Source organism: Mastigoproctus giganteus, chromosome 10 (genome assembly GCF_048544385.1).
Source record: "Mastigoproctus giganteus isolate SK-2022 chromosome 10, ASM4854438v1, whole genome shotgun sequence".
NCBI lineage: Eukaryota > Metazoa > Arthropoda > Arachnida > Uropygi > Thelyphonidae > Mastigoproctus > Mastigoproctus giganteus.
In genome coordinates, this window is record NC_143584.1 from 14,091,480 (window position 1) to 14,116,532 (window position 25,053).

Consider the following 25,053-nt stretch of genomic DNA (forward strand, 5'->3'; position numbering starts at 1 on the left):
TCATGCCTTTTATGTCAAAATTAGTTAGCGAACATGTTTCAACAAGTCGCAACTCGTTAGGACATTGAAATTCTAAGTACGAATTTAGTCCCCAAACATTTCGATCACACCTCGTAGATGAACATACAGACCCCTCTCTTTATATTGCAGCAGGTAACACAAAATAAAAAACAGCTTCCACATACCAGATCCCAACTCGATATTATCCATTAGCCCAATTTTCTGATCTAATCAACTTCTCTTGCTAATGAACTCAAGTTGAAACCATCTGCAAACCTCCTTGAATTCATTTAGACGGATCACAGACTTCTTCAGGTCATTCCAATTTACTCTTTTTTTCTCGCCCTCTGGTGGATATTGATATTGTAAAATGTCTTTGTTTGACTTCTTGTTAATAGTGTAACTACAAGGTGCGGCTAAAAAGAAACGAGAAATATTTTTTAAATCTTTTATTATTTTGAATACAACAATTTCAATGCTTATCCTCTTCAAATTGTTCTCCAGCAGCGCCGATGCAGCGCTCCATTCGTGATTTCTAGGATCTAAAACAGCAGCAGAAGTCTTCGGAGGATACCGTCTTTAATTAATTGCAAGTTCTGTTCTTCTGAATGTCTGCTAAATCCTCAAATCGTTTTCCTTTGAGGTGGATTTTAATTTTCGGGAACAGAAAAAAGTCGTTATTCGCCACATCTGGAGAATAAGGTGGATGCTCCAATGTTTTCTGATTTTGTTTTTCGTTAAAAACTCTCTCACTGCGACTGAGGAATGAAACGGAGCATTGTCACAATGAAATACCATCTGTCAAAATTGTTCCTACTGTTTCTTTGTGAATCTGTAACTTTTCTGCGAATAGTCAAACCACCATCCGACGGTCTTGGCGCACGATCTCTCGAATTTTTTCAATATTCTTGTCTGTCTGTTGTTGAAGTTGCCAGTCTTCATGGCTTCTTCTTGTCAAGGACATCTTTCCGTTCTGCTATGAGCCATTTGTGCCATTCGCATACAAGTGGCTGTTGTTGTTGTTGTTGTTGTTGAAGTAGGATTTTAGGAGCATCAGCGATGAAGGCCATATTGCTTGCAAATTGCTTGTGCTCTGAGGTCAATTTTTCTGTTTGCTGGACGAAAAACTCGAGTTTCCGGATTTTTCATCCAGCATGCCAGGATGCCTAATATCCATGAAAGACATTTTGTTCTGCTAAAATCGTCGAGCAGTGTATTGTCTTGAAGATATTTATCTGCAATTCTTCCGTTTTTCATTCACCGTTCAATTTTATTTTTTGAATTTCTTTTTTTATTCTAGTTAACTGAATTTTTGTGTTTTATTTTTCTCGTTTTACTATATAGAGTAAATGGTAGTATATACTTTGTTTGAAATAAAATAAAATAAAATAAAACATATTTGACAAGATACACTAAATGCCAACAGATGTCGCTGCACATAATGCTGAAATTTTCTAAAGATACGCTGCTAGAATTTATAATTACGCCCTATTTAAACGTTTTATATATTAGATGAGAAAACAGGTTTCAGCACAGAATGACAGGGAGGGAGGGTGGTAGAAAGAAAGAAAGAGAGAGAGAGAGAGAGAAAATGAAAGTAGGAAAACTGACCGGGAACACGAATGAAGATAAAACGCGCAGGCGCAAATATCCAAGGAAACCTACAGTGGACGTGGAGTGAAGGACATCTGGGGATTTAGGAACTACATTGGACCTTAGTAACCACTTTTAGCTGATGTGCCATTTCTACAGGTGAAATGAATATAATTTGGGAATGACAGAAGACACATTCGAAAAGGTAAGCAGATATCATAATTTGGAAGACCAGGGTGTGGTTTTGCCTTCGAATTTATTGGTTAAAACTGATCAGATAAGAGTAATAAGACCCATTGCTAGCAAAAGGGGTTTGGGACGGCTTTGAAATAAGAGAAAGCATTTAATGTGATTTCACATACAGATAAATAGTTCTGTACCAATGTATTTTGATATTTGTTTCACCTCTAGTTATACACAATTAGATTTGGATAAATTTCGAAATTTCTATAAAGATTAGAAGTGAAAACAGTATATATTCGATGCACACATGGAGTACTCAATTCATGTGTATGAAAAAACATTTTCATACACATGAATTTCATACACATTTATAATATGTGTATGAATTTCATACACATATTATAAATTTAAATAGTTTATCTCACTCCAGGACTTCTTTAAATAATATATTGGTTAAACTTAGAGACTATTTTCTCAACTTTGGACACTCGAATTGATACGATTCAAAATCTGTCTTCCTACAGCGCAAGTCTTAGAATTTTCACTTTGATGGGAGAGAAGCGAAAGTCTAGGCTAAGTCTTTTTCTAGAAAGAGATGCTTTCTAGAAATGATATGATTCTCATCACTTCTTTAGTGTCTTGCCTCTTCCTCTACATTCACATACACAACAACAAGGTAAGAAGGTGACTGTAGTAACGCGAATGTCGAGGCAGCAGCAAGACACGAAAGAATCATACCACGAAACGTAGGCGTGCTCTTTCTCTTAAATTAAGAGAATGAGCTCGTCTCATTCTCTTAAATGAAGAACCAGTGAGTTACAAAACGTTTGCCTCTCCCAAGTCCTCAAATGTTATTTTTAGTGTAAAACTGGTGGTCCCTTTGAGTTTGAAAATTTCTTCAGTTCATGATATAAATTCCATGATATCACTGACTACCATATGTGTGTTATGCCAAGGAACCAAGGCCGTGAGGCACCCGTACATTGTGTCTGTAACTGTGTATTCTTCGGCCGTGAGGCACCCGTACATTGTGTCTGTAACTGTGTATTCTTCGGTCAATCTGCCTATTTTCTGCACGAAAAACTAGTTTCTGGGAGATAAAACCATGCAACCTCGTGAGATACCGACTAACTTGGCCACAGGACAAAAGCCGATAAAAATTCCTCCTGTTGCGATGAGACTTTAACCCAAACCTTTTCTATAAGGTGCAGCAGGAAGGCGATCGTAATCCCAATATTTTGTCCCAAAAAGTTGAAGTACTCATCGAAATTACAAGATTTTGTAGCAATAGGGGCGCGTAAAATCCCACAAGGCATTCAACCGATCTTTGCCAAGAGGATATTATCACGAGACCAATATTTTTGCAGCTAGTTTTATATTTAAAAAATAAACAAAAGGTATCTGAAAAAAAATCTTATTTAGTAAGCAAATACAGCTCTGGTGAATTTAAGAAAACCATCTTAAATTTCTCTCTTTAAATCAATTCTAATAAAAAAATTCTCGCTTAATGGATGTGCCAACATTAACTTCTTGAAGTTTATAAAATTCAGTGACCTCTTTTTTAAGTACTGCTATTTTCTTATAGCGTAGGAGGGAGAAGCAACCCTAGAACAATTACGGCGAAGTTTCAAAAGCGCTGGAAAATACATGCATTTGATAGATAGACGATTTGAGGAATTAATGGGCAGTAAAACCAGAAGGATAACCATGCAAACTGAGACCAAGAAACTCAGCCAAGTTGTGAAAATATCACATAAAAATTCTTCGCGTCATTGACAGGATTGGAACTCATGTCGTTTCCACCTGATGATTATATCCACAATGTTGCCGTCGAGGACACGCGATTGCACAAAAAAATGTTCTTGGGTTACAAAAATCGTTGCTTTTGAGTAATTTGTTTTTGTTATCAGTTTACTAAATACATAAATCATGAATTATTACTAATTGCTTATACTTCTATTACTTTCACTTATACTTCTTATACTTTCACTTCTATTAATCCCAAAAATCGAACGCGCGAAAAGTGTGACGTATTACCACATTATATATTAATCATAGCAAAAATTAAAAATGTGCGTTATCTTTCAAATTATTAAAATCTAGGGAAAGTATCGCGAAACATTGAGAGAATATTACATTGTAAGGAGAGTGCAATGAAGTTAAAAAATATTTTTATATATTATTAGTTATAAAATGTCTTATATATAATAGTTAATTAATTGGAAACAGACAGTTATTTATTTTTCACTTCTATTAATCCCAAAAATCGAACGCGCGAAAAGTGTGACGTATTACCACATTATCTAACTTATTGTCTCAAGCAACTTCTAGAAATCAGGTGCTCCAAGACAGCCGTATGGAATGTCTGTGTAGGTTGCGAGGGGTCGTGACCCCAAATTCACTGAAGATGTTCATCAGTGAGGCCCCTGAGAGGTGTACTTCGTCCCTCTAGGTAAAAGAGGAAATCAAAAAGCCCTCCGGATCGTAAACGCGTGTGAAGTATGAAAACTGTTGTTAATAAATCACCAGATTCCTTCAAAATTCCTTCAGTGGCGTGTTCTTTTGAAGGGATTTACGTGGGAATTTTAAATGAAGATGTTGATGTTATATCTTTTAGTAATCTTGACAAAAAAGTAGATTATACCATCCAAAATGTAAAAAATCATTAATCTCAGCATTGTGTATGAATACAGTATGCTTCATGGATCATTGAATTCCTACATGATGTGCAACTTTTAAAAATCTTGATCAGTAAAGCAGCGTATATGAACACAAAAATATGTGTTGCCTTTCACGTAGGGGTTAAAGAAGATAATGGAGCCATATTTAGTGGTTTTACATGCACTACTCTTTAAGGATATGTTGAAATCAAAACTGCCGTAGCATGCAAAATCCGTTTCAAGGTTTAAGAAAGACAAAGGACTTCATCTAGAAGGAACATAACATCTTATGGTAATTTGAAACGTTTGAAAATAAAAAGTGAAATCTTTTCTTTTAGTACTTTTTGACAGAAACTTGAGTGGCAGTTGGAAATCGTTTATCTAATAAAAAGAAATTGAGGAGATAGTAAGATGTTTCGCGTCTGTATACAAAACGAAAACACACAGTTGTTATCATCGTAGCCTCATTTCAGCAACTATTCATAGTTGTAAAATTGTAGAGATGGCCTTGGAACTCATAACTCGTTTGCTTGTTATTTGTACAGAAAAAGGTAGTCAGGCTTGTGTACTTCATGAAGTCAAGTTTATAATTATATCAGTGCCTGCAGTAGTAGAGTTTGTGGCGAATGAAACTTAATGCTTGATATCCTAGAGAAATGTTTCTGGAATAACGTTCCAGATTCATTATGTCTGGGGTTTCTGGTACCAGAGCAAATTTGTATAATAAGCAACTTTATGTGTAAGGAAAATATTTGCTGTTAATTTTCAAAAAGGGTACGCACATTGTGATGAGTGGGAGTGTTGAAATGCATTTAGGGAACACACTTAAAATGAAATTTTATTACGATGCCATCGAACAGTTTTTGGGTTTTTCTCTAGGTACTACTCGCCTCTGCTACTCTTCCAAATGTACAGCTTGTTATCGTGCAAGTTTTAATTTATAGGTAAGATTAAATTTTCGGTGGGTTAAACAACTAACAAAAGCGAAACGGTGCGTTTGTACTCCCAAAGTAGGACACTTAAAAAAAAAAAAAAAAAAACAGAAACTTCTAGAACCACTTTGGAAGCGTTTAAGACAACATTTCTGGAGCAGTTATGCAGCGGTGGAGGCCTTGTATTTGAGTTTGAGTCGCTGAGGTAGTAAGTGTTTGGCGCAGCATACACGGGGCTTAGTGCGGTTGAATTTAAACGGCGGCCGAAAGCCCAAAGCTAATACGGAACGCTCAGCGAGCACTGCCAGCCATCGTCTTCCCCCCCCCCCTAGGTGGAAAATGTCCAATTCGAATCCTGTCAATGAAACTTTTATGGGTATTTTTTACTCCGTGCCTCAGTTAGTCGATCTCAGGCGTAGAGGGCGTAGACGAGCGTGGAATTTGTAGTGATGTAGTTTTCAGTAGTGCTGTATAGTGGGGAGTTTCAGGATTAGTAGAAAAAGACGTAGTTGAAAGGCGCAGAATAGCATGGTATCTATCCTGTCTCCCCTGCGCTCAAAGCAGTAATGTTTATTATTAAATGGCAAAAGGAAGTTTAAAGTCTACGAACACATTCCAGTCATAAGAGTTGGTCCAGAAGCTGGGAAGTAGACCAACTAGATGATGGCTGCTGCTCTCTATTACAGTGGTAATTCCATTCAAGGTTATCAGAGAACTGTTTCTAGTATTAGCCTGGGCTTTCTAAATAGAAACGTTTTCTTGTACCAAAGAGAAAGAGAAGGAATCCACAGAAATAGGGAAAAGAATAGGGAATGCAAATCCTCAGACTTACATTCCCTGTTCTTTTCCCTATTTCCCTGTTAAAAGTTAAAGTAATTGATAGCGAATGACGTATTTTGACGAAAAATAAGATAAAAGAATAAATCTAGGTATTTGTGTAGGTAATTATGTTCATAGGTGTAAGTAATATAATATAATGTCACGAGAAATTAAAAGAAAAATGATTAAGTGTAATTATACATAAGGAGTATGAACAGAGCATTTTAAATTGACAAGATTATGTTACACAATATAACATCTTGCCCTGTATACACATTTTAAAGGAAACCCCTCAGCTGTTGGATCTTCTGATTATACTTAGCAAGTAAGACATCATTGTGGGCCTTAGTGCTTGAGGGAAACTGCTGTCTACACATAGCAACAATTGTCACTGTATACAAGACCAAAGTAACGGGTATAAAAAATAATAGAAAGAATCAATAAAATATACCCCTCTCCCACAGTACCTCACACGATAAATTGTAATGATTTATTTTTCAGTTTGGTTTGTACCAGTGTTCTGAAAAAGTCAGGCATTTTTACCATAAGCCTGACGTATCCGAGTGGTTAAGAGCGTGAGTGTAGTAGCACGCGCTCTTTGGGTGTACCGGGGTTCAACTCCGTGACTGCTAAATACGATTAACGTTTGTATTGATGATTTATTGTAAACTCCACTGACTTGGTGGTCGCGCCGGAGTATAAACAAGAAATTTATTCGTTGATTCTCTAGTATTCTTATCGCATTTAAAATTTTTCTGTTCCTCACATTAGTAGCTGATCATGCACTACCAACATGCATACTGATTGCTGTTGTTGTGGGATTTTAGGAACATCAGCGTCTAAGGCCATATATCAATTTAGAGACAACATATTGTCTCTAAATTGCGTGTGTTCTGAGTTCGATCGTGTTTTCTCGACGAAAAACCGGTCTCTTGAAGAGAAAAAAACACGCTACCCTCGCCTGAGACCAACTAACTCAGCCACGTTGTGAAAAGACCCGTAAAATTTCCTCCCGTCATCGATGGAACTCGAACTCAGGTCTTTTCCACCCGGTGAGGGGAGGATGGCTATTCTATCAACTGAGGACAACATACTGATTGCCTGGGGTTTATAAAAATAAGGAACCGAAATTAAATCACTATAAAACTTTATTACAAATTTACCACGCACTCATTTATTTTGTGGTCGCCTTCAAAATTATTTTCCTGCGAGTATAAATTTGCTTGTCCACGTCGCTGCCACACTTCAGAGCTCCCTACTTATCACTATTATGGCTCTCTGGGTTGCTGCTATTAATGCAAAATGAGTTCCTTTCATTGAACTTCTCTCTCTTGGAATTTGTTCTGATAAACAAACTCCGAGCTTCCTTCCTTTCTTTAGGTTCGTCGTTTGATCTTTGGAACCACATTGGCCCTCCTCTTTCTGATATTGACATTTTCAATTGTTATGAACTTAACAGTTGATGGGCTTCCACGATATGTTATTCATCATGTCTATTCGCCTGTCAGCAAACCTCTCTCCCACATAAAACAAGTGAATTCATTATCATAACGTTCCGTAATTAACGTAAATCTCATCCAACTTGTCCAAAATGCCTTTACCATATTCCTTCATTTTTACAAATCCTTGATGACGAATGAACACTTACACAATGCAGATAGCAAGAAAATCAGCTATGGAACTTTTCTATGATTATATGTATTAGGCGGTTTGCAATTGTGGGATGAAAAACCTTGAACCTTCCAAAATGAGACGAACTCTTTCTAACAAGATCACATTTATATAAACACCTACAATAAAGTTTTTTTAATTTAATTAGGTTTAATAAAACATTAAATGTAATTAAAACAATAAATATGAAATGTAAGTAAGTATAATAAAACAATTAGGAGTATAAGAAATTATTTATTCAATCGCCTTATCATAGCTAATGACAATAATATTTAATCAAATTTTTTTTTATTAACTAATTTATTAAACAAAAAATTAGCACATGAATAATCATCGACTTATTTTTATATTTTTATGACCATATTTGATCGTACGCCTGGTGACAAACTGTTGAAGTATAAGGCTGGCTTTTTTTTTTTTTTTTCCCCTGTGTTTTTCTTTCTGTCCTTGGCGTTATAGTAATGTTTAGGGTGTGTTACGAATAAGCCTGAATTAAAACTGGTTACTGTTATTTTATCAGAGAGTACCGAACACAAAATATTGTACCTCTTCACGCAATGTAGGCGTCTTCGTACTGCATTGTATCGAGTTTTAAATGGCGCGTTACCTTGGAAACTGATTATCTGACCAGTAAGTGCCAAGAACTCCGGACACCAGGTAACTACACAAACAGAATTGAAATTTTATTTATAGTAAGTTCCGATAGAGAAAATGAATATTGTATTTATTATTATTTTATTTCTTCTTATCAATTATATTAATATCAAATTATCAAAATTATCAGAACTAATATTTAAAACAAAAATCTGTTAAATAGTACATCGTTTGCCACAAACTCGCTCAGTGACATGTCCCTTTCTCTAAAAATATCAACTATTAATATATTAACCGTTAAAATAATTATGGCACCGATTACTTTTTACAGTAGTATTATGAAGGTATGATTTGCCAAGTTCACAAAATAAAAGAAAGGTGAAGATAAAAAGTAGATCTAAAGAGGACAGTACTGTATTTGTGGCTAGAAGGCCACAAATACTCACTACAGACATCCAGTATTTACGGAACGGAATCTTGCAACCTAAGAATGCCCCGGGATTTGGAAGAATTACTTTCAGATCAAACAGCAATTATTCTTTATAAGTTTTGAAAACGTCTTTTTAAATTCCAGAAGTAGCTCGAGTGACTAAAGGATGGGACACACTGGGTCATTTTGATTCAACTGATTACTGAAAATAGATAAAAATAGAGATAGATTGATATATACCGGTACATTACCGTGTTTAAAGATTTTTAGTTTCTCAAAGGGTTCTGTGCCGAAAAAGTAGTGTGGAAACCACTTATCTGTGTCATGTACTTAATTTGAGCCATTAAGGATTGTTTAATGGTTACTGGATTGCTCCTTTATATGCCTTACGTCATATTCTTTTCTTTGTTATAACTATGTTATAACGCTAGGGTTACAAGATTTAATCTTTAAAGAATACACGAACTATTTTTAATGGTTCCTAGTTTTGTATTGTTCACCACTTTTTAGCTATGTAAGGTATTGTACTCCTTTCCAGTTTTAAATTAATGGGTCGCACCTATGAGAAAGTCCTTTCTTCCTCTTTCCCTTTTGTATGTCCCTGTATAGGTTATCTAATTATAGCGAGTCCTGCTTTTTAAAATTCGTATTTAAATATCGGAAATAGTTACAAAAATGGTTTGCAAACTGATTCAGCATCGCATCCTTTTTGTAAAGGATTTTGAAAAAAGTAACATTATGAGGGTTGGTCCTAGAGTTCAGGGGACTCGGGTGCAAGAATTAACTAGGGGGCTACGTAGTGGTCCATGTCGGGAATAAAGAGATCCGCTTTGTTTGGTTTTCGGCCTTTGTCAACTGGAGACCAAAACATTTGTTAAAATATTTCAAATAATGGTAATGTAATTATGGCAGTGTCAAAATACAAAATTTAAATTTCAATTATTTTGGATTTCTAGAAGATACATGTGATAGTGATACACTTAAGATTTGGTTATCAAGTCCTGTAATCAGGTCGTCATCAGGTTTCTGTTAGTTTCTTTTAATGAATTTTTCTTTGCTGTTCTGTTTGAAGAATGTTGTTCCTTGAGAATTACACTGAGCGATCACTGAATTATGACCGCCTACCTAATACTTCGTAGGTCATCCTTTTGCCCTCAGTACAGCAACTATCCGACATGGCATTGATTCAACAAGATGTCGGAAGCAGTCGGGAGGTATGGCCAACCAAGTTGTGTGTAATGCGATCAGCAATGCTGGTATGGAGGTGATTGGTGTATCCAGATGCCTGATATGCCTTTCCATAGTGTCCCACAAGTGCTCTATGGGATTGATATCAAGAAAGTTCGGAGGCCAATGGATATGCTAGGAGTCAGAACTGTGTTCCTCAAACCATTCCTGCACAACAATAGCCCGATGGCTCGGCGCATTGTCATCTTGGAAGACACCATCCCCATTCGGGAAAAAATGTAACATAGCGGGGTGTACACAGTCAGCAAGCAGTTGACGATAGCGGAGACCAGTGATACATTGATCCACATGCACCAGGGGTACAAGTTACTGCCAGTGAAACATGCCTCACACCATACAACTGCATCCACCAGCCTGCACTTTTGATACCGTGCATGATGGATGAAGAGCCTCATGTTGTTGACGCTAAATCGGTACATGACCATCCACGGTGTGGAGTAAATAACGTGATTCATCCGACCAGCACACCTTCTTCCAGTCTTCTAACGTCCAACTTGCATGCTCTTTGCACTAGGCGAGTCTTTTACGCCGATGAACCTTGGTTAGGAGAGGATGCTGTAGGGGTTGTCTGTTGGTATAGCCCATAAGTGGGAGCGTGCGACGCATGGTCTTGCCAGATATTATTCCGGGTTGGCCCATGTTGTATTGGGTAGTCAACTCTTCAACAGTGCTGCGCCTGTTCGCCTGTACGAGTCACCTGACTCGGCACTCACTTGACGCCAATCCTGGTACACTTTAACTACGGCGGCTCTCGAACACCCCACCAGTTTAGCCGTTTGGGAAACGAGGCACCAGCTCGTTGAGTACCCACAATCTGTCCTTTATCAAAGTCCGGATTCGAATCCCGTTGATGACACGAGGAACTTTTCTGGGTTTTTTTCACTCCGTGGCTGATTAGTTGGTCTCAGGCGTAGATAGCAAGGTTCCCCCCCCCCCCAGAAACTGGGGTTTTTCGTCTAGCAAAACAGGCAAATCGACCAGAGAATACACGCAATTTACAGACATAATAAACAAATAGGCATATGTACGAAATTACGGGTGGTAGTTTGAGTTTTTGAGTTTGAGTCCAATGAATCCTTCCTTTTACCCATCACGCTCTGAATTTTACTACCTACTGAACCACTGACACCTTATCTATGCTACGTAAGTCGACTAACTCCGCACTCTCGTACTTCACGTGGTCAACGGGTCGCATTCGGTTTTTATAGGGGTAGTTATAATTCAGTGATCACTCAGTGTATGTTCTAATTGTGTTAAAAATGTTTTTCAATTGGGTATCATAAAGTTGGCGATAATTATTATTTTCGAGATGGATCGTCATACCAATACAATTGACTATTTATAAAGAGGTTAGATGAATAAATGTATATTGTTGTGATATGAAAGCGGAAATGAGCTATGAAGAAAGTTCCGTTGCACCTTTACGACCCAGTAAAACAAGAATCTCGTATCCCCATCACATTTGCCGTTTTTAATAATCCTGGATTAATGGTTTACGATGCGGAAATCATGTCACACACCTGGGTTATAACAACAGTGATACCTGTACACAAGCCCAGCCACAAAAGAGACTTCTCTTTGTTTTCTCTGGAAGACAGGGGGATCAAGCTGGGTCATTGTTTAAATAACGGTATCTCGGTTTTGTTTGATGAGCTCTTCTTTTTTTTTTTTTTTCCCTATTGTCTGGTCTTCCGTGACAACGAGAGAGAGAGGGAGGCCAATACCTCGCGTTCAGCTGTTTTTATATGGTTGTTAAGATACTTTCTCCAATGCACTTAGAATGTTTAATAGTCCTTTTCAGAAATTCTGAAGAAAGAGAATAAATCCTTATTTAAATCAGCATCAGCAAAAATTTCAGTAGTTTATGTTGATCCTGATCTGTATTGTAGCTACAGCTTTTTCCACCCCTCTCAATACACACCAAAATACTACAAAAAAAGTCAAAATGACGTATAGGGAAATAAATTAAAACACTGTTTATTTTTGAAGTAAAACTTTAATTCCAACATTCTAAAATGTTATTTTTCTTGCTTTTCTGTTAATAAAAATTACCAAGTTAACATAAATAAAAGAAGGGTCGAAAGATAAAATTATGTCTCACGTGAAAAGTGCCATCCCCCATAGCTACGCCACTGATCTACTCCACTACACACGCATCTTGATTAGACCGGGGTTCGAGCCCGTGACCACCAAATACGGAGGGTGCAGAAAGGTCAGGGAATGACCACCGCATATTCTTGGAGCAATATGGCCTTAGTTGCTAATACTCCTAAAAACCAAATAACAACTGATCGTGATAAATATCTTTTGATCGATCCACAGATTTTTCTGGGGGGTATAAAACGAATTTCTGTGGTTTATGAAAAGTACGCTATTCTACTAAGGTTCATGGGATACTTTTAGTTATGAACAAAACATATACAGACACCGGAGTAATTGTAAATCTAAAGGACACCCTATTCAAGAAGTAACTGAATTTGCTGGTGCTTCAGAAAGAATAGTAATAAGAGTTTTTTAAAGCTCTGTCGAGCTTTAAATAATTATGATAATGATGATAAATAATGATAGATAAATAAATAAATAAATATGATAATTATGATAAGTAATTATAAATAGTAAATAAATATAAAATAATTCCACACATAATTATGGCAAAGCCATCTTGGCCTTGCCATAATTATGTGTTCCAGTTCATTCCAAAGATGATGGGTTGAAGTCGATTTGAAACATTGAACTGCCCAGTTGAATTATTCGGTGTTATTCTCATCATAAACGCGCATTCGTCCTTGCATTTTGACATGGAATGTCATGTTGAAAAATATAAAGACCGCTTCCGAACGACTGTCGCCGAAAATTTGAGCACACAAAATTGTCCAGAACATTAATATAGGACGTAGTATTCGCGGTTTCATAAACTGCGACCAGTAGACTTCACTTTATGGTGGTATGAACTTAGTGCATACCCCCGATAAAGTGATGCTTGACTCGTCTCACTTCACTCCAATTTCCAGCGATTCACAGTTTCGTTGTGTCTTGCACCATTCCTGGCACATTCAGCTTGCAAAACCAATTTACTGACACTTCATGGTTCAATAGTTTGATTTATCAGACTAGGAAATCTTTATAATTGGTTCCTGTTGGATCAAATAAGGGTTATGAGCATCTGTACTTATTTTCACTCATTGTCAATGTGCATTTGTTTTTGTTCTAAAAGGACTGTAGGCTGCAATATTTCAGTAAAAATTCATAGTATGCACCTTTCATACTTAACAGTTTTTCATGCAGCCACTGTGAATTTTTTGCAGCCAAACTCTGAATTTTTTGGCTTATAAAAGTGATCACCGTCATAGACCAAGAAAGCCATTCCGAGATTTGTAACTGAGTTTGTATCTTTGCCAGCTCATAAAAGTGACTAATTTCCTCTTCTATAGCAGGAAGTGGTTTTATAAGAAGTAAACAATCTTCCATTACTGGTTAAAGTAATTGGCACCCTGCCAACATTTGTAATGGACGGCTTTATTTTATATGAAGGTTAAGTTATGTTGTATACTTGAAAGATGCTTTCATCAAATTGGTTTGGAGATGATTGCTTCGCACTGAATAAGAAAACACCTTTGCAAGATCTGAATGATTGAAAACTCTGAAAATTGATTGTGGGTCGTGTCTAAATAATGTTTTTGACAAAGTATTCACGTGCGAATTCATTGATTAGTTTCTTAATGGATTGCTGCACACACGAAGATTGTTTAAAACAGATATCTTCTCCGAAGTTGTTCTTGCAATTAATTCATACTGCTGTTGATGACTGATGAAGTAGTAAGCCCTCATTGAAATTTTTCATAACTGAAACTGATTTCAAACAAATAAAGCACACAGACATGTGCTTATATACTTCAACAAATAATTACTTTGGGCCTATTCGTTGATTGCGAAAAATCACAACATTCATTTGCAGCGTTCGATTTTTTATTTTAAATAAATAAGTTTTCTGCTTATACTCCGGGACGACCAAACGAGTTTACAAGATACACAGAATACAAGAAACAGCACCGTATTCAGCAGTCACAGGCTTGAACCCTGGTCACTCAAAGCACGTGTACTTATGCACCCGCGCGCCTGACCACTAGGCTACGGCGGCCCTACTTGTTTTTCGAGACGTCGCCATTTTTAAAATGTAAATGGATAAGTAATAAAAGCAGGGTATAAACATTTCAGATAATGAAGGAATCTAAAAGAACAAGTTACTAGTTGTTAAAATCCGAAAGCGATTTTTTTCTTTTTACCCAAAAACACATTCAGCTTGCAAAACCAATTTACTGACACCTCATGGTTCAATAGTTTAATTTATCGGACTAGGAAATCTTTCTTTTTTACATGCATATCACATAAGCTATCCATATACAGTATATTGTAGCTGAAGAACATTATATTTGTCTTATGCCAGTTGGGGAAATGAATGGGCAATGTGGTGGATGCACAGAAACAAAATGTTCTTTGTTCTTGGCTCGCTCATAAAAGCAGTTACTTTTTGATCTTTTTTGTTATCAGTTTACTAAATACATAGCCGTTTGGTACAGAAAAGCAACCACTACAGTCAGCCAAAGGAAGCTGGACACGATATAGCGTTCCATGCTGCTCACTACCACATGCGCATGCCGCACCGTCAGTACGCATACCCTCCAGGCCCTTCCGGGTGCCCTCCTGCTGGACCTGGAGTTCGTCCGACGGGGAAAGTTGGCAAACCTGTCCAATGAGAAGACAAATACTTTCTTAGACTATACCACAGACATAACAGCTTGCCGACGGAAAAATAAACGACTCACAACCTACCTACAAAAGATTTGGCAGCAGAGATGGGAGACCTCTGGAAAAGAGGCAATAACCAAGAAATTTATACCGGATGTAGGCAAAACCTTTCCGAAATCCCTACCCTGGTTATCTCCAGGCATGTGAACCACATATCTCTTAACCGGCCACGGTGCAATTAATGAGAAACTTGCTACACTGGGGCTCACTGACAACCCACACTGTTCATGTGGACAACTGAAGACAATGGATCATCTCATGCACCACTGTCCCCTCTACGAGGATCTCCGATCTATCCTGATTACAGGAATACAATTTATCCCCAGAGACCAAGAGTTAGAAGAAAAATACACAGGTTTCTCAAAATTTTCCCAAAATCTCTTTGCAAGACGCTGGACTATCCTACCAAGACAACAGCAACAACCAACATAAAACTCAACCTAACGCAACTGCAAAACGGATCAACCGGCCCTAGCCAACAACGAATGAGCGACGTCACCTGCAAAAGTCATCAAACAAGCGCAATGCGCAGGACCAAAGACATCGCACGTGACCACACTCACGAATGACTATAAAAGAAACTAAAAGAAGACACCTATATACAAGGACAAGAACTGGACTAGAAAACAACATCCCAAGCCGAGACCTGCGTCTTAAGCGTGACAAAATACCGGACCAGACCATGAATGACAGTGCAGCTACACTGCCCAATACCACTATTGGCGATCTGAACCAGACTCTCTTGTCTGGTTCCCTTTCAAATCCCCTTCCCTTGGCAGGGGGGTAGACGTAGCCCCGTCCCCCCTGCTGTTCCCCCATCGCACTGCAGCTGTTGATATGCGTTTGAAAAGTGAGGACATTGTTCGTATGGATTGGTCTGCCCGTTCCACCGATCTAAATCTCATCGAACACATATGGGACAATCTGAGGAGAAGCCTAGCGGCACGGCCACATCCACCAGAAAATGTTCACCAGCTGAAGATGGCGCTGACAGAGGAATGGACGATATTACCACAAGAACTTATCAACAACATTGTTCTAAGTACGGACAGGCGGTGAATCGACATTAGGAGTGGCCATATCTCCTACTGAGGACTACCTCTTCCCTTTGTTCCATCTTTGGTAGTGATGTATCTGTATCATGGCAGCCAGTGCTATGTTGCCATTTTTGAATAAAGTCCCTCTATACCGTTTTGTTTCCGTTGTTGTGTCGGTTTTGTTTCCTTCGTCATTTCTGTACCTCACGAGTTTCCTTTGGTATGCTTTTCCCATATCCAGGCCACTCCTATGAGAAGTTACAGTTGAAAACCTGACTGGTCCTCAAATTTTGCACTGCACACCAGTGTATTTACATTCAATATTTACGCTCAATGAATTCCAAAGTCTCTCTACAAGAGGTTCATCTTACAAAATTGCTAAACAAAGCCGTTCTTCTTTCAAAGACAAAATCAGAGAATGTTTGCAATGCTGTAAAGTTCCTGACATCTTGCACCAGCACTGAGACGTTATCTTCATCTAATTCTTGAGTCCGTTGGAAAAGTTACAGTCTGAGATCCTCATAAGCTGAGCAAAAGAGAAGAGAAGAATATGTTTCCAATCTTCCCTGGCGCCACAAAAACACCAGGAGTCCGCTTCTAGTCCTAATTTGCAAAATATGTCCCTCAACGAAATAAAGTATTAGAGGAGTGAATATACAGCATTGCGTTTTGGGGTATGGTTGGTTGTTGTAGGGATTTTTAGCACATCAGCGGCTTAAATCATATTACGCCGTATATATTATGCCTGTAAATTGCCTGTGTTCTGTGGTCGATTTGCCTGTTTGCTGGACGAAAAAACCGACTTTCCTGAACAAACAAAAAAAAAAAAAACTGAAATCCGGCCTGAAACCAACTAACTCAGCCACGTTACGAAAAAGACCCTTAAAAATTACTCACATCACCGAAGAGATTCGAACTCAGGTATTTTCCATAAATGTCAATAATTTTATAATTAATATTCATATGAACACATTTTTCTTAACTGTGAAAGCTAAATGTTTATATTTTACTTATAAGTTTCATATTCGTATTCAAACATTATATATCATATTGCATCGTGTAATCTGAATTCTCTAAATAATTGCAATTAAATAAAAAATCTTCTATTTATAGGTTACCAAGACAGAAGCCATGAACAGTTCTTTCAGTTTTTTGACAGCGCCACTCTACGGAAAGTTAGTGAATCATTCCTGTTTAGTCTACAACGCACTGTGATACACCGTTGCCGTGGTAGCAAGTGATCACTTCACGTGTAGTCGCGTGCTGTGTGAACCATGGTGTTAGGAGCTTATATTAGTGTGCTTTTTATCACTTTTATAAATCCGATATTGTGTCTTCAACATGGATTATCAGATCAATGGAGTAACCTCGTACAGGATAATACTTATCTTTACTCGCAAAGCAAGTTTCTTACTGAACCGTAAGTATTATTTAATATATAAAAACGTACGTTATCATTAAATGGATGTATATGTAGAATAAACGACTTTCCTGTATTACTTATCCCATTTCATTAAGCCTTTTTTAAAATACCAGAATGATAATTACACTTAATTGCCTTATTTGTATTTTTTTAATAAGAAGAATAAGTAATATTTTTTATTACACGAAGAGAACAAGACCATTCAAAAGAACGGTTTTCACGACGAAGTTGTTTGTGCTATTTGTGGAATTAACCAAACATATTTTCCAATTTTATGACTGTTTATCTCTGGCAATCGTGGTGAAAATGTAGGAATTTCTGAGTTTTTTTTTTTTTTTTTTTCACGTGTTCTTCGAACACAATATCGTATTAAATGTTAAAGATTACTAACAGCATATCGTTTCGGGGTTATCATTTATTATTATTAGCTATATGGTGCAAGGAAGCCTGCGGCTTCATCAGCCAAAAAAAAAAAAAAAAAAATTCTGAATTATCCTGCGAGAGAGAGAGAGAAGTAGAAGGGAATGATGATATCCAGCTCAGGCCCCTGGGTGTGCCAAGCCCATACTCACCAGATGTGAGCCCCAGGGTTGCATCAAGGAAGTCGTGTTTCATCGTTTTTAGTCTTTTACATGTTGCACTTTTTAGAAATTTCATGACGTTCCCTTTAACAGATGGGGATCTAGCTTCTTCGTAAAAATAACAGTTCGTTTTATTAATAAGTCTCTTAAGACGATAGATGTGTTCTTAAAAATTATTTCTAGTTTTCTTTTCTTTTCGTATTATTAAGTTATACTATATATTGTATCTTGCTTCTTATTTATTTATTTTTTTTCCTTTTATGGATCCTGAATTTTGTCCTATAATATTTTTCAAGTTGTATTCATTTGATGTGTTTAATTTTTAATTATGTATTATTAATTTTACTTTGTACTGAATTTATTTTTATTTACAATTTTATTGAGGAACTTTCCTTGTTTTTTGTCATAATAATAATAATAAAAAAAGAGATAAATAAAGTTGTGGGAGACCGCGAAGGCAGTCTACATATCTAAAACCTGCTAGAGGTGTAAATTGCAGTGGTGGGGTTTGCACAAATTTTACAAAGATATATTTTAAATAGGAGTGTTCTATGTGTAAGAAGTACATATATGTCGAGTAGTTAATGCTAGGGATACAGTAGCACATACATTTGAGTTTACCGTAGTTCAAGCTCACCTCTGCTCACCTGGTTCTTGTATTCTCTGCCTTGTGAACTCTTCTAACCCCGTGTGGCCCCGGAGTATAAAATTACTCATGGAATTTATTTATTTTTATTTAAGTGATAAAACAATACTAAAAGTGCTTTATCAGAAGGATGCCAGATTAACCACGCCCACGATGTTGCAGTGCAGAATTCTCTGCACTGTAACATTGTAGGATGTAAAAAAAAAAACTCATGACATGCGCCATTGAAGCCGCCTTCATAACTGGCTATGCAACTGGTCAGGCTTCCTTAGCTGTGTGGTGAAGAACGAGGGTACCAAAGTGCACGCACTTTGAGTGACCGGGTTCAAGCCTGCGTGACTACTAAATATGATATAATGTTCTTGTATTCTCTCTACTTGTGAACTCTGACCGCATGTGGTTGTTTATACTCCGGGACGACTGGAGTATTTAAATGTTAAAATGGGGACATGGGATTAAATAGCAGAACAAGTGACGTCCCTTTCCCACGAAACGAACTGGTAGCTTGGCACCTAAGGTTAATAGGAAGCAGTCAGGGTCAGAATTGGCAGCCAAAAAACAAAGCAAACAGGTGGAAAGACGTTCGCTGAAAAAGGCACAGTAAAAACAGAAATTTGAACACTATATAAAATTGAAGGTTTAGACAAATGGGAAAAGGCAGCCAGTCAGAAGTAATAGTTGTCATTGGACAGTTTCTAATGATAAGGAGGAGTAATTAAATTCTAAAGAGAAATATATGTAAATTTTTCTGCTGAAATCGGTGTGGAACTCAGGTACCTAAATATGATACATAGCCAGGAAATTCATCAGGGGACTACTCCTGACCATGTATTAGGCACTGCGCTTCCAAACTTGTCTGTAGTATTAGAAAAAGGGTGATATGAACGCTCTGTCTATCCTTAATCCTATCGCTATTTTCGCCTTCTTTTGAACATCTTTTCTCCCCTCCCCTAGAATTTACCATTCCTTATACCATTTGCTTGTCTATACTTTTTCATGCGCTTCATGTACATTCGTATTATATTCCACATTACACTTTTGTAAATTTGTATATATTTTAATTTACATTTTTTACACGGCGTAGGGACTACCTTGTCTACTAGTATTACGATAAAAGGCCGCATATTTGCCCCCCCCCCCTTTTCTAATACTATAGACATTGTTTGGAAACGCAGTGCCTGATACATGGTCAGGAGTAGTCCCCTGATGAATTTCCTGGCTATGTATCATATTTTCATCTACTATATTCAGATTCAGCATATTTGCCATCCCCTGATTCGACCTCTTGCTAAAATTGCCCTCCCATATCTGAATGTAATGTTATTTATTTACTTGTATATTCCTTTTTTTTTTCCCCCTCAGTCCCAGTTAATTTTTACACTAGGTTTTTCAAATTCTTTCACCTGTTTAACCACTACTTTACTTCCACTTTCTACTGTCCCTTAAACTTCTCTTAGTTCTGGCACCTTGTGTACTTTTCATTTCCATTTTCACAGACACTTTATTTATTCTACAAACCACACATTATTTATATCCTTTTGCTTCCTCTACTGCTGCACTGCACGTTTTGGAGCATTAGACATACTATAACTTTTGTTATTTTCCTTTTTCTGCTTATTTTAATTGTTTCTGCTTCTTAATTGTTATATATTCTTACTATATATATATATACAAAGTGAAAATTATGCTGATTATACCACGTGAAATTATTAACAAAATAGGTTTTTATTAAACTCATAGAATACATGCCCAATCTCTACACTAAAAATCATCCCCCATAGTATTTATGATCTGAAGATGGGATTCGGTAGGAATCCCGGAACGTCACCTGCTAACAATTTAGTGTAGAAATTGGGCGTGTATTCCATCAGTTTAATAAATCCTATTTTGTTAATAATTTCACTTGGTATAATAGTGTCATTTATTATTATTATTATATACTCTCTTATTATATATAGTATGTAATTTACCATATGAAACTCCAAATTATTATCCTGATAAATGTCAAGTCGTACAGGCGTATGGAGTGTGGCTTACTTTTGGATTAACCCTCTTCTTTTGGGTGTCAAAACCAATGAGTCATGAGATATACACAATTTTGCCCAAGCCCAATATACAGTGGTGGACAAAAAAACTGCATCACCTTAAAAAAAGCAGCATTTGTAGTGAAACGTATAAGATATTGTTTGATTACAGTCATTTTGTTTGTCGCAAAGCTGGAGTTATTGTCACTGTCACTGGGGTTATTGTGTCTGATAACGCTTCTATTGCATCAGACAGTAATTGCAAGGTATTGCATCAGCCGTTTCTATAAATACGGCGTTGGAAGGGTATACACACTCATTAGTATCCTGTTCTGCAGAGGTGTAATCATGGCTCCATATGTTCAGTTGACACCAAGAAAAAAAAAGTGTAACTGTTGCTCTGTCCCAGGAAGGGCTTTCTACGCGTGCTATCGCTGATAAAATAGGCTGTCACCAGTGAATAGTACCCCCGGGTACTGAAATTAAAGCGTGAAACCGGTGCTGTGAAGAGAAGACTTGGATCAGGCCGTAAGAGAGTGACTACGCCTTCCCAAGATCGATATTTGAAACGTCTATGCCTTTGTAATCGCCATGCTAGTGCTCCTGATCTAAAACTGGACTTTGAGATGGCCTCTGGCGTTGAAACAAGGGCACGAACTATCCAAAGACGTCTTTTGGAATGTGGTCTGCATGCCTATCAGCCCAAGAAATGGGTGTACTAAAGAAAAGGATAATAAAAAGGTATAGAAAAATAAATAAATAATAATACTCCCCACAAAGGTTAACCCCTGTAATTCTGAGTTGTATCACACAGAGAAAATAAGGTTCATTACTATAAACCAACACTTAATTTTGATGATTTCAACCCAAGCGAAGCCGGATAGTTTAGATAGTTATTAATATTCAGAATATTGATAATAAATTATAAATGATATTAATCGGAATAATATATTAATACAATACGATACGGTTTTTAACGAGTATATGCGTTAAAAAAAGAAACTGTCATATTAGGCCACCCACCCAAGAATTACCTCATTTACTCGTGTGTATTATGTCTCTAAATTGGGTATTTTATCTTGTCGGTTTGCCTGTTTTGCTGGACGAAAAACCCGAATTTTCTGTGAGGTGCGGGGTGAGATTCTGTCAAAACTAACAACTTCCAGTATTGATCCATTAAATCCGTTAATACTAGCGTGCCTTTCGGTGTTGCATCAGAAGACAGTTGCCTCGGTATCGATATTCTGGTTCCGGGTCAGTTCCAACAACTCAATCGGAAGTCTTCATGCCGCTGTGTGGTTTTTTTTTGTATATTATCAAATGCTGTGTTGGTTCTGGGGTACGTCCATGCTTACTGTATATCATTAGCACTGCAATTTCGACGTCAGCTGTATTTTCAATAAGTTGTTATTCGTAGTGACATCAAACTGCAAAAAGTAATGCCCATCGTTATTATGTGTAAATGATCTGTCACTCATATGGCCGATTTCACTACCACCTGGGGTTTATTATAGTGTTATGTGCTCGGTGACATGGTGGGCGGATCCGTCAACTGACGTTTTTGTCATCACTGTCACTGGAGTTACGAGATCTCAGTTGGGTCCCCATTGTTAAGGGTCGCTGCTTTTTGTGCAGCAGGCCGCAGTAAATCCATGAATTATAGTCATTCATAAGCATTGAAAAGGTTAAATGTCTTTAGAGATTTAGGCCGGTGATACAATACGGCTTTTTCTTTTTACAATACAATACAATACAAGTTTTGTTGGGTTTTTTTTTGACGAAAATGACGTCATTTTCATATATGATGATTCGGAAACAGAATTGGAGACAAAGATGCTACCCTAGACCACCTACACTTAATTACTGGCTCGTTATATTTAATTACAAATACAAAAGTCTACTGAATCTTATAGCGCCCTAATATCATGGTTGAACTGAGGGACGGAAAATTGGAGGAAACTTGTAAGACTTTAGCACGTTGTTAAAATATCTTCTCCACGATAGAAAAGCGTTTTATGTCATCCAGTTTGCTAAGTCAAATTCAGTGACTAGTATTCAACATGGCTTTCTTACAAACTACAAAAAGGATCCACCACGACGTAAGTCAATTTACAATTGGTGTAAGCAGTTTGAAAGCAAATGTGTCTGCAACAGGAGAGAGTCTAGGTTGTCTTTGTTGTGCCGATGAAACAGTGCAACGTGTAAGACAGGTCTTTTAGCGAAGGCTTCAGAAGCCTCCCTCCAAATGTAGAATGAGGTGAATATTCTCAAAAATCAATCTAGCGTATTATTGTATATTTGAAATTGGTCCGTCCTTCATTAAGTTTCTAAAATTTTTATATATCTTTTGATGGAGACATAAGTTGGGTATTTTGGGAATCAGCAGATCAATTTCCTGTAGCATCTGCAACTCTTGCTCCGGAGGTAGGAATTTTTTTGTTTTAAGGGGTGTCTAACTTTGGGAAGGTCAGAAACCTGTGTAATATATTATGTATCTACTTTAAAATGACGTTGGCAGTTATAGGTCCAGAACGAGTAAATACTTAGAATCTAAGGGGGCGGTCATTACTACGGCTTCGTAAATCCAAGGCTGAAAGTCGATTCGTGACTCAAGTTGTGCGTTGCTCTATCCTTGGCGACCACGGTAGTTATAATGGCTTTCCGTTTTTCTTCCCATTTATGAATCAGCCTCTCCGGAAATGATATTTTAACCTGTTCATCCTGTGCCCCCGAAAACGACCACAGCTCATGTACTGCTGTAGGCCATACATGAGATAATTAAGCTGGCGTGGATGAATTGCCAGGTTCATCCAACCACAGCAAATGAGCTCCGCATTCACGCAATGTGTACAACGTACATATACCGAAGGGGCTCTTTTGCTTTCTTCACTAATTGAAACCATGGTAGTGTATATTGCCATTTCTCTTTTCAAATATTCCGCAGTCTCAATATTTATTTCGGGGACACTGTTTTAAAAGTAAGGGACCGAACCAAAATTTCGCCATGCAATTGCTGCAGACCAGGAAAAAATAACGCGAAGTAAATTCAACCTGTTCATCCTCAATGATATCCATATTACGTAGGTGTCTGAAATAGTCACACTAACTGCCACTGGACAAACAGGTATGCTGGCAGAATAGGCCAAGGTTAAACACGAGAGATGTGTGATGAATGGAAAGGAAGACAATATGCAGCAAAATGCCATATCTTTCAGACTCAGATAAAAAAGATATGTTCGATGTCATCTTAAAATTTTCATATCCTGGTTAATTTGTGGTTTGTTGAACGAGATTGTTTATCTTGGACGATAAAAGAGCTGCGGAAATATGTATGTCGATTTTTAAAAAACTTTTCGAACCAGTAAAAGAAAAAAAGAAGCAAGAATTCAAAAGAATGGGTTTCATCTATTTGACACGTTTCGGTTTAATTTTTTAGCTTCTGCGATAACTGATCGAATTAAGATTCTTGTTGCAAGTGTTAGTTTTAGTTTTTGGAAATACATTCCACGTGCTGTAATCATCCCTAAATAAATAAAACTATAATAAAGGGTCGTTCAAATGAAACAAACATAACCCTTTTTGGTGAAATCAGAAAAAAGTATGCCGCTCTGATTTAATGAAGTTGCTATGAGGATCAACCAGTATTATAACAGCCCACAAGATGAAGAAGCTGAAAACTGAAAGACTGCTTTACTTAGTATTGTCAAAATGGCACAGGGAAGTAAGACTATGTATCAGCCAATAAATAAATAAAATTTAAATATTTTAAAATTCTTTTCAGTATTTACCCAATCCCTCCTTAAATTTATAAACAGTACCAAACTCCACAAGAGTGGACGGGAATTTATTCCGCAGCCAGGTAATCTTTGATTCAAGGAAGAATTTTGAACATCCAGTTTGCAATTATCCCTACTCAATTTATGCCCCCCCCCGTGTAAGCTTTTCCCACGTGAAAGCTAAAAAATTCCCTCGGCATTTAGTTAACTCAAATCTTTCAAGTCCTTAAACATCCTGATGAAGTCACATGCTAAAACCCAAGGCAGGATGCACAGCCTTAGATTTTACGCGCTTCTTAACTAAGAGAATAACCTCTCCTCCATCCTATCCTGTCTGTCGTTTCGATACACATTGTACTTCCCATCTTCAAATTCTGCATCCCTAATATCTGAGATACATTAGGTTATGAGAATCAACCTGTATTACACTGGTGTGCAAAACTAAAGGATTATTTCTAAAGGTTACAACCACAAAATCAAACGAAACAGCCTGTGGCGATTTGCATAACTGTGGCCGTTCAGTAGAAATCTGGTGAACACGAAAAAATTTGAATCGTGATGAGAGGGCTCACAAACAGATAAAAGCAGCAGTTCAGGAGTTATGTGCAAATTACTGAATGGTGAGCACGA

At 37.3% G+C, this 25,053-nt stretch overlaps 1 protein-coding gene across 1 annotated transcript in view; it reads left to right on the forward strand.

Moving 5' to 3' along the window:
- The first annotated feature begins 1,688 nt into the window (after positions 1 to 1,688).
- LOC150078773 (CD109 antigen-like) overlaps positions 1,689 to 25,053 on the forward strand; it is a 240,069-nt gene continuing 216,704 nt past the window's right edge. Inside the window, exons 1-2 of the mRNA XM_090382423.1 lie at positions 1,689 to 1,798; positions 17,087 to 17,393. Of these exons, the coding sequence (XP_090238549.1) occupies positions 17,248 to 17,393 (146 nt within the window). The 5' untranslated portion in view covers positions 1,689 to 1,798; positions 17,087 to 17,247. The remainder of the gene's footprint in view (positions 1,799 to 17,086; positions 17,394 to 25,053) is intronic.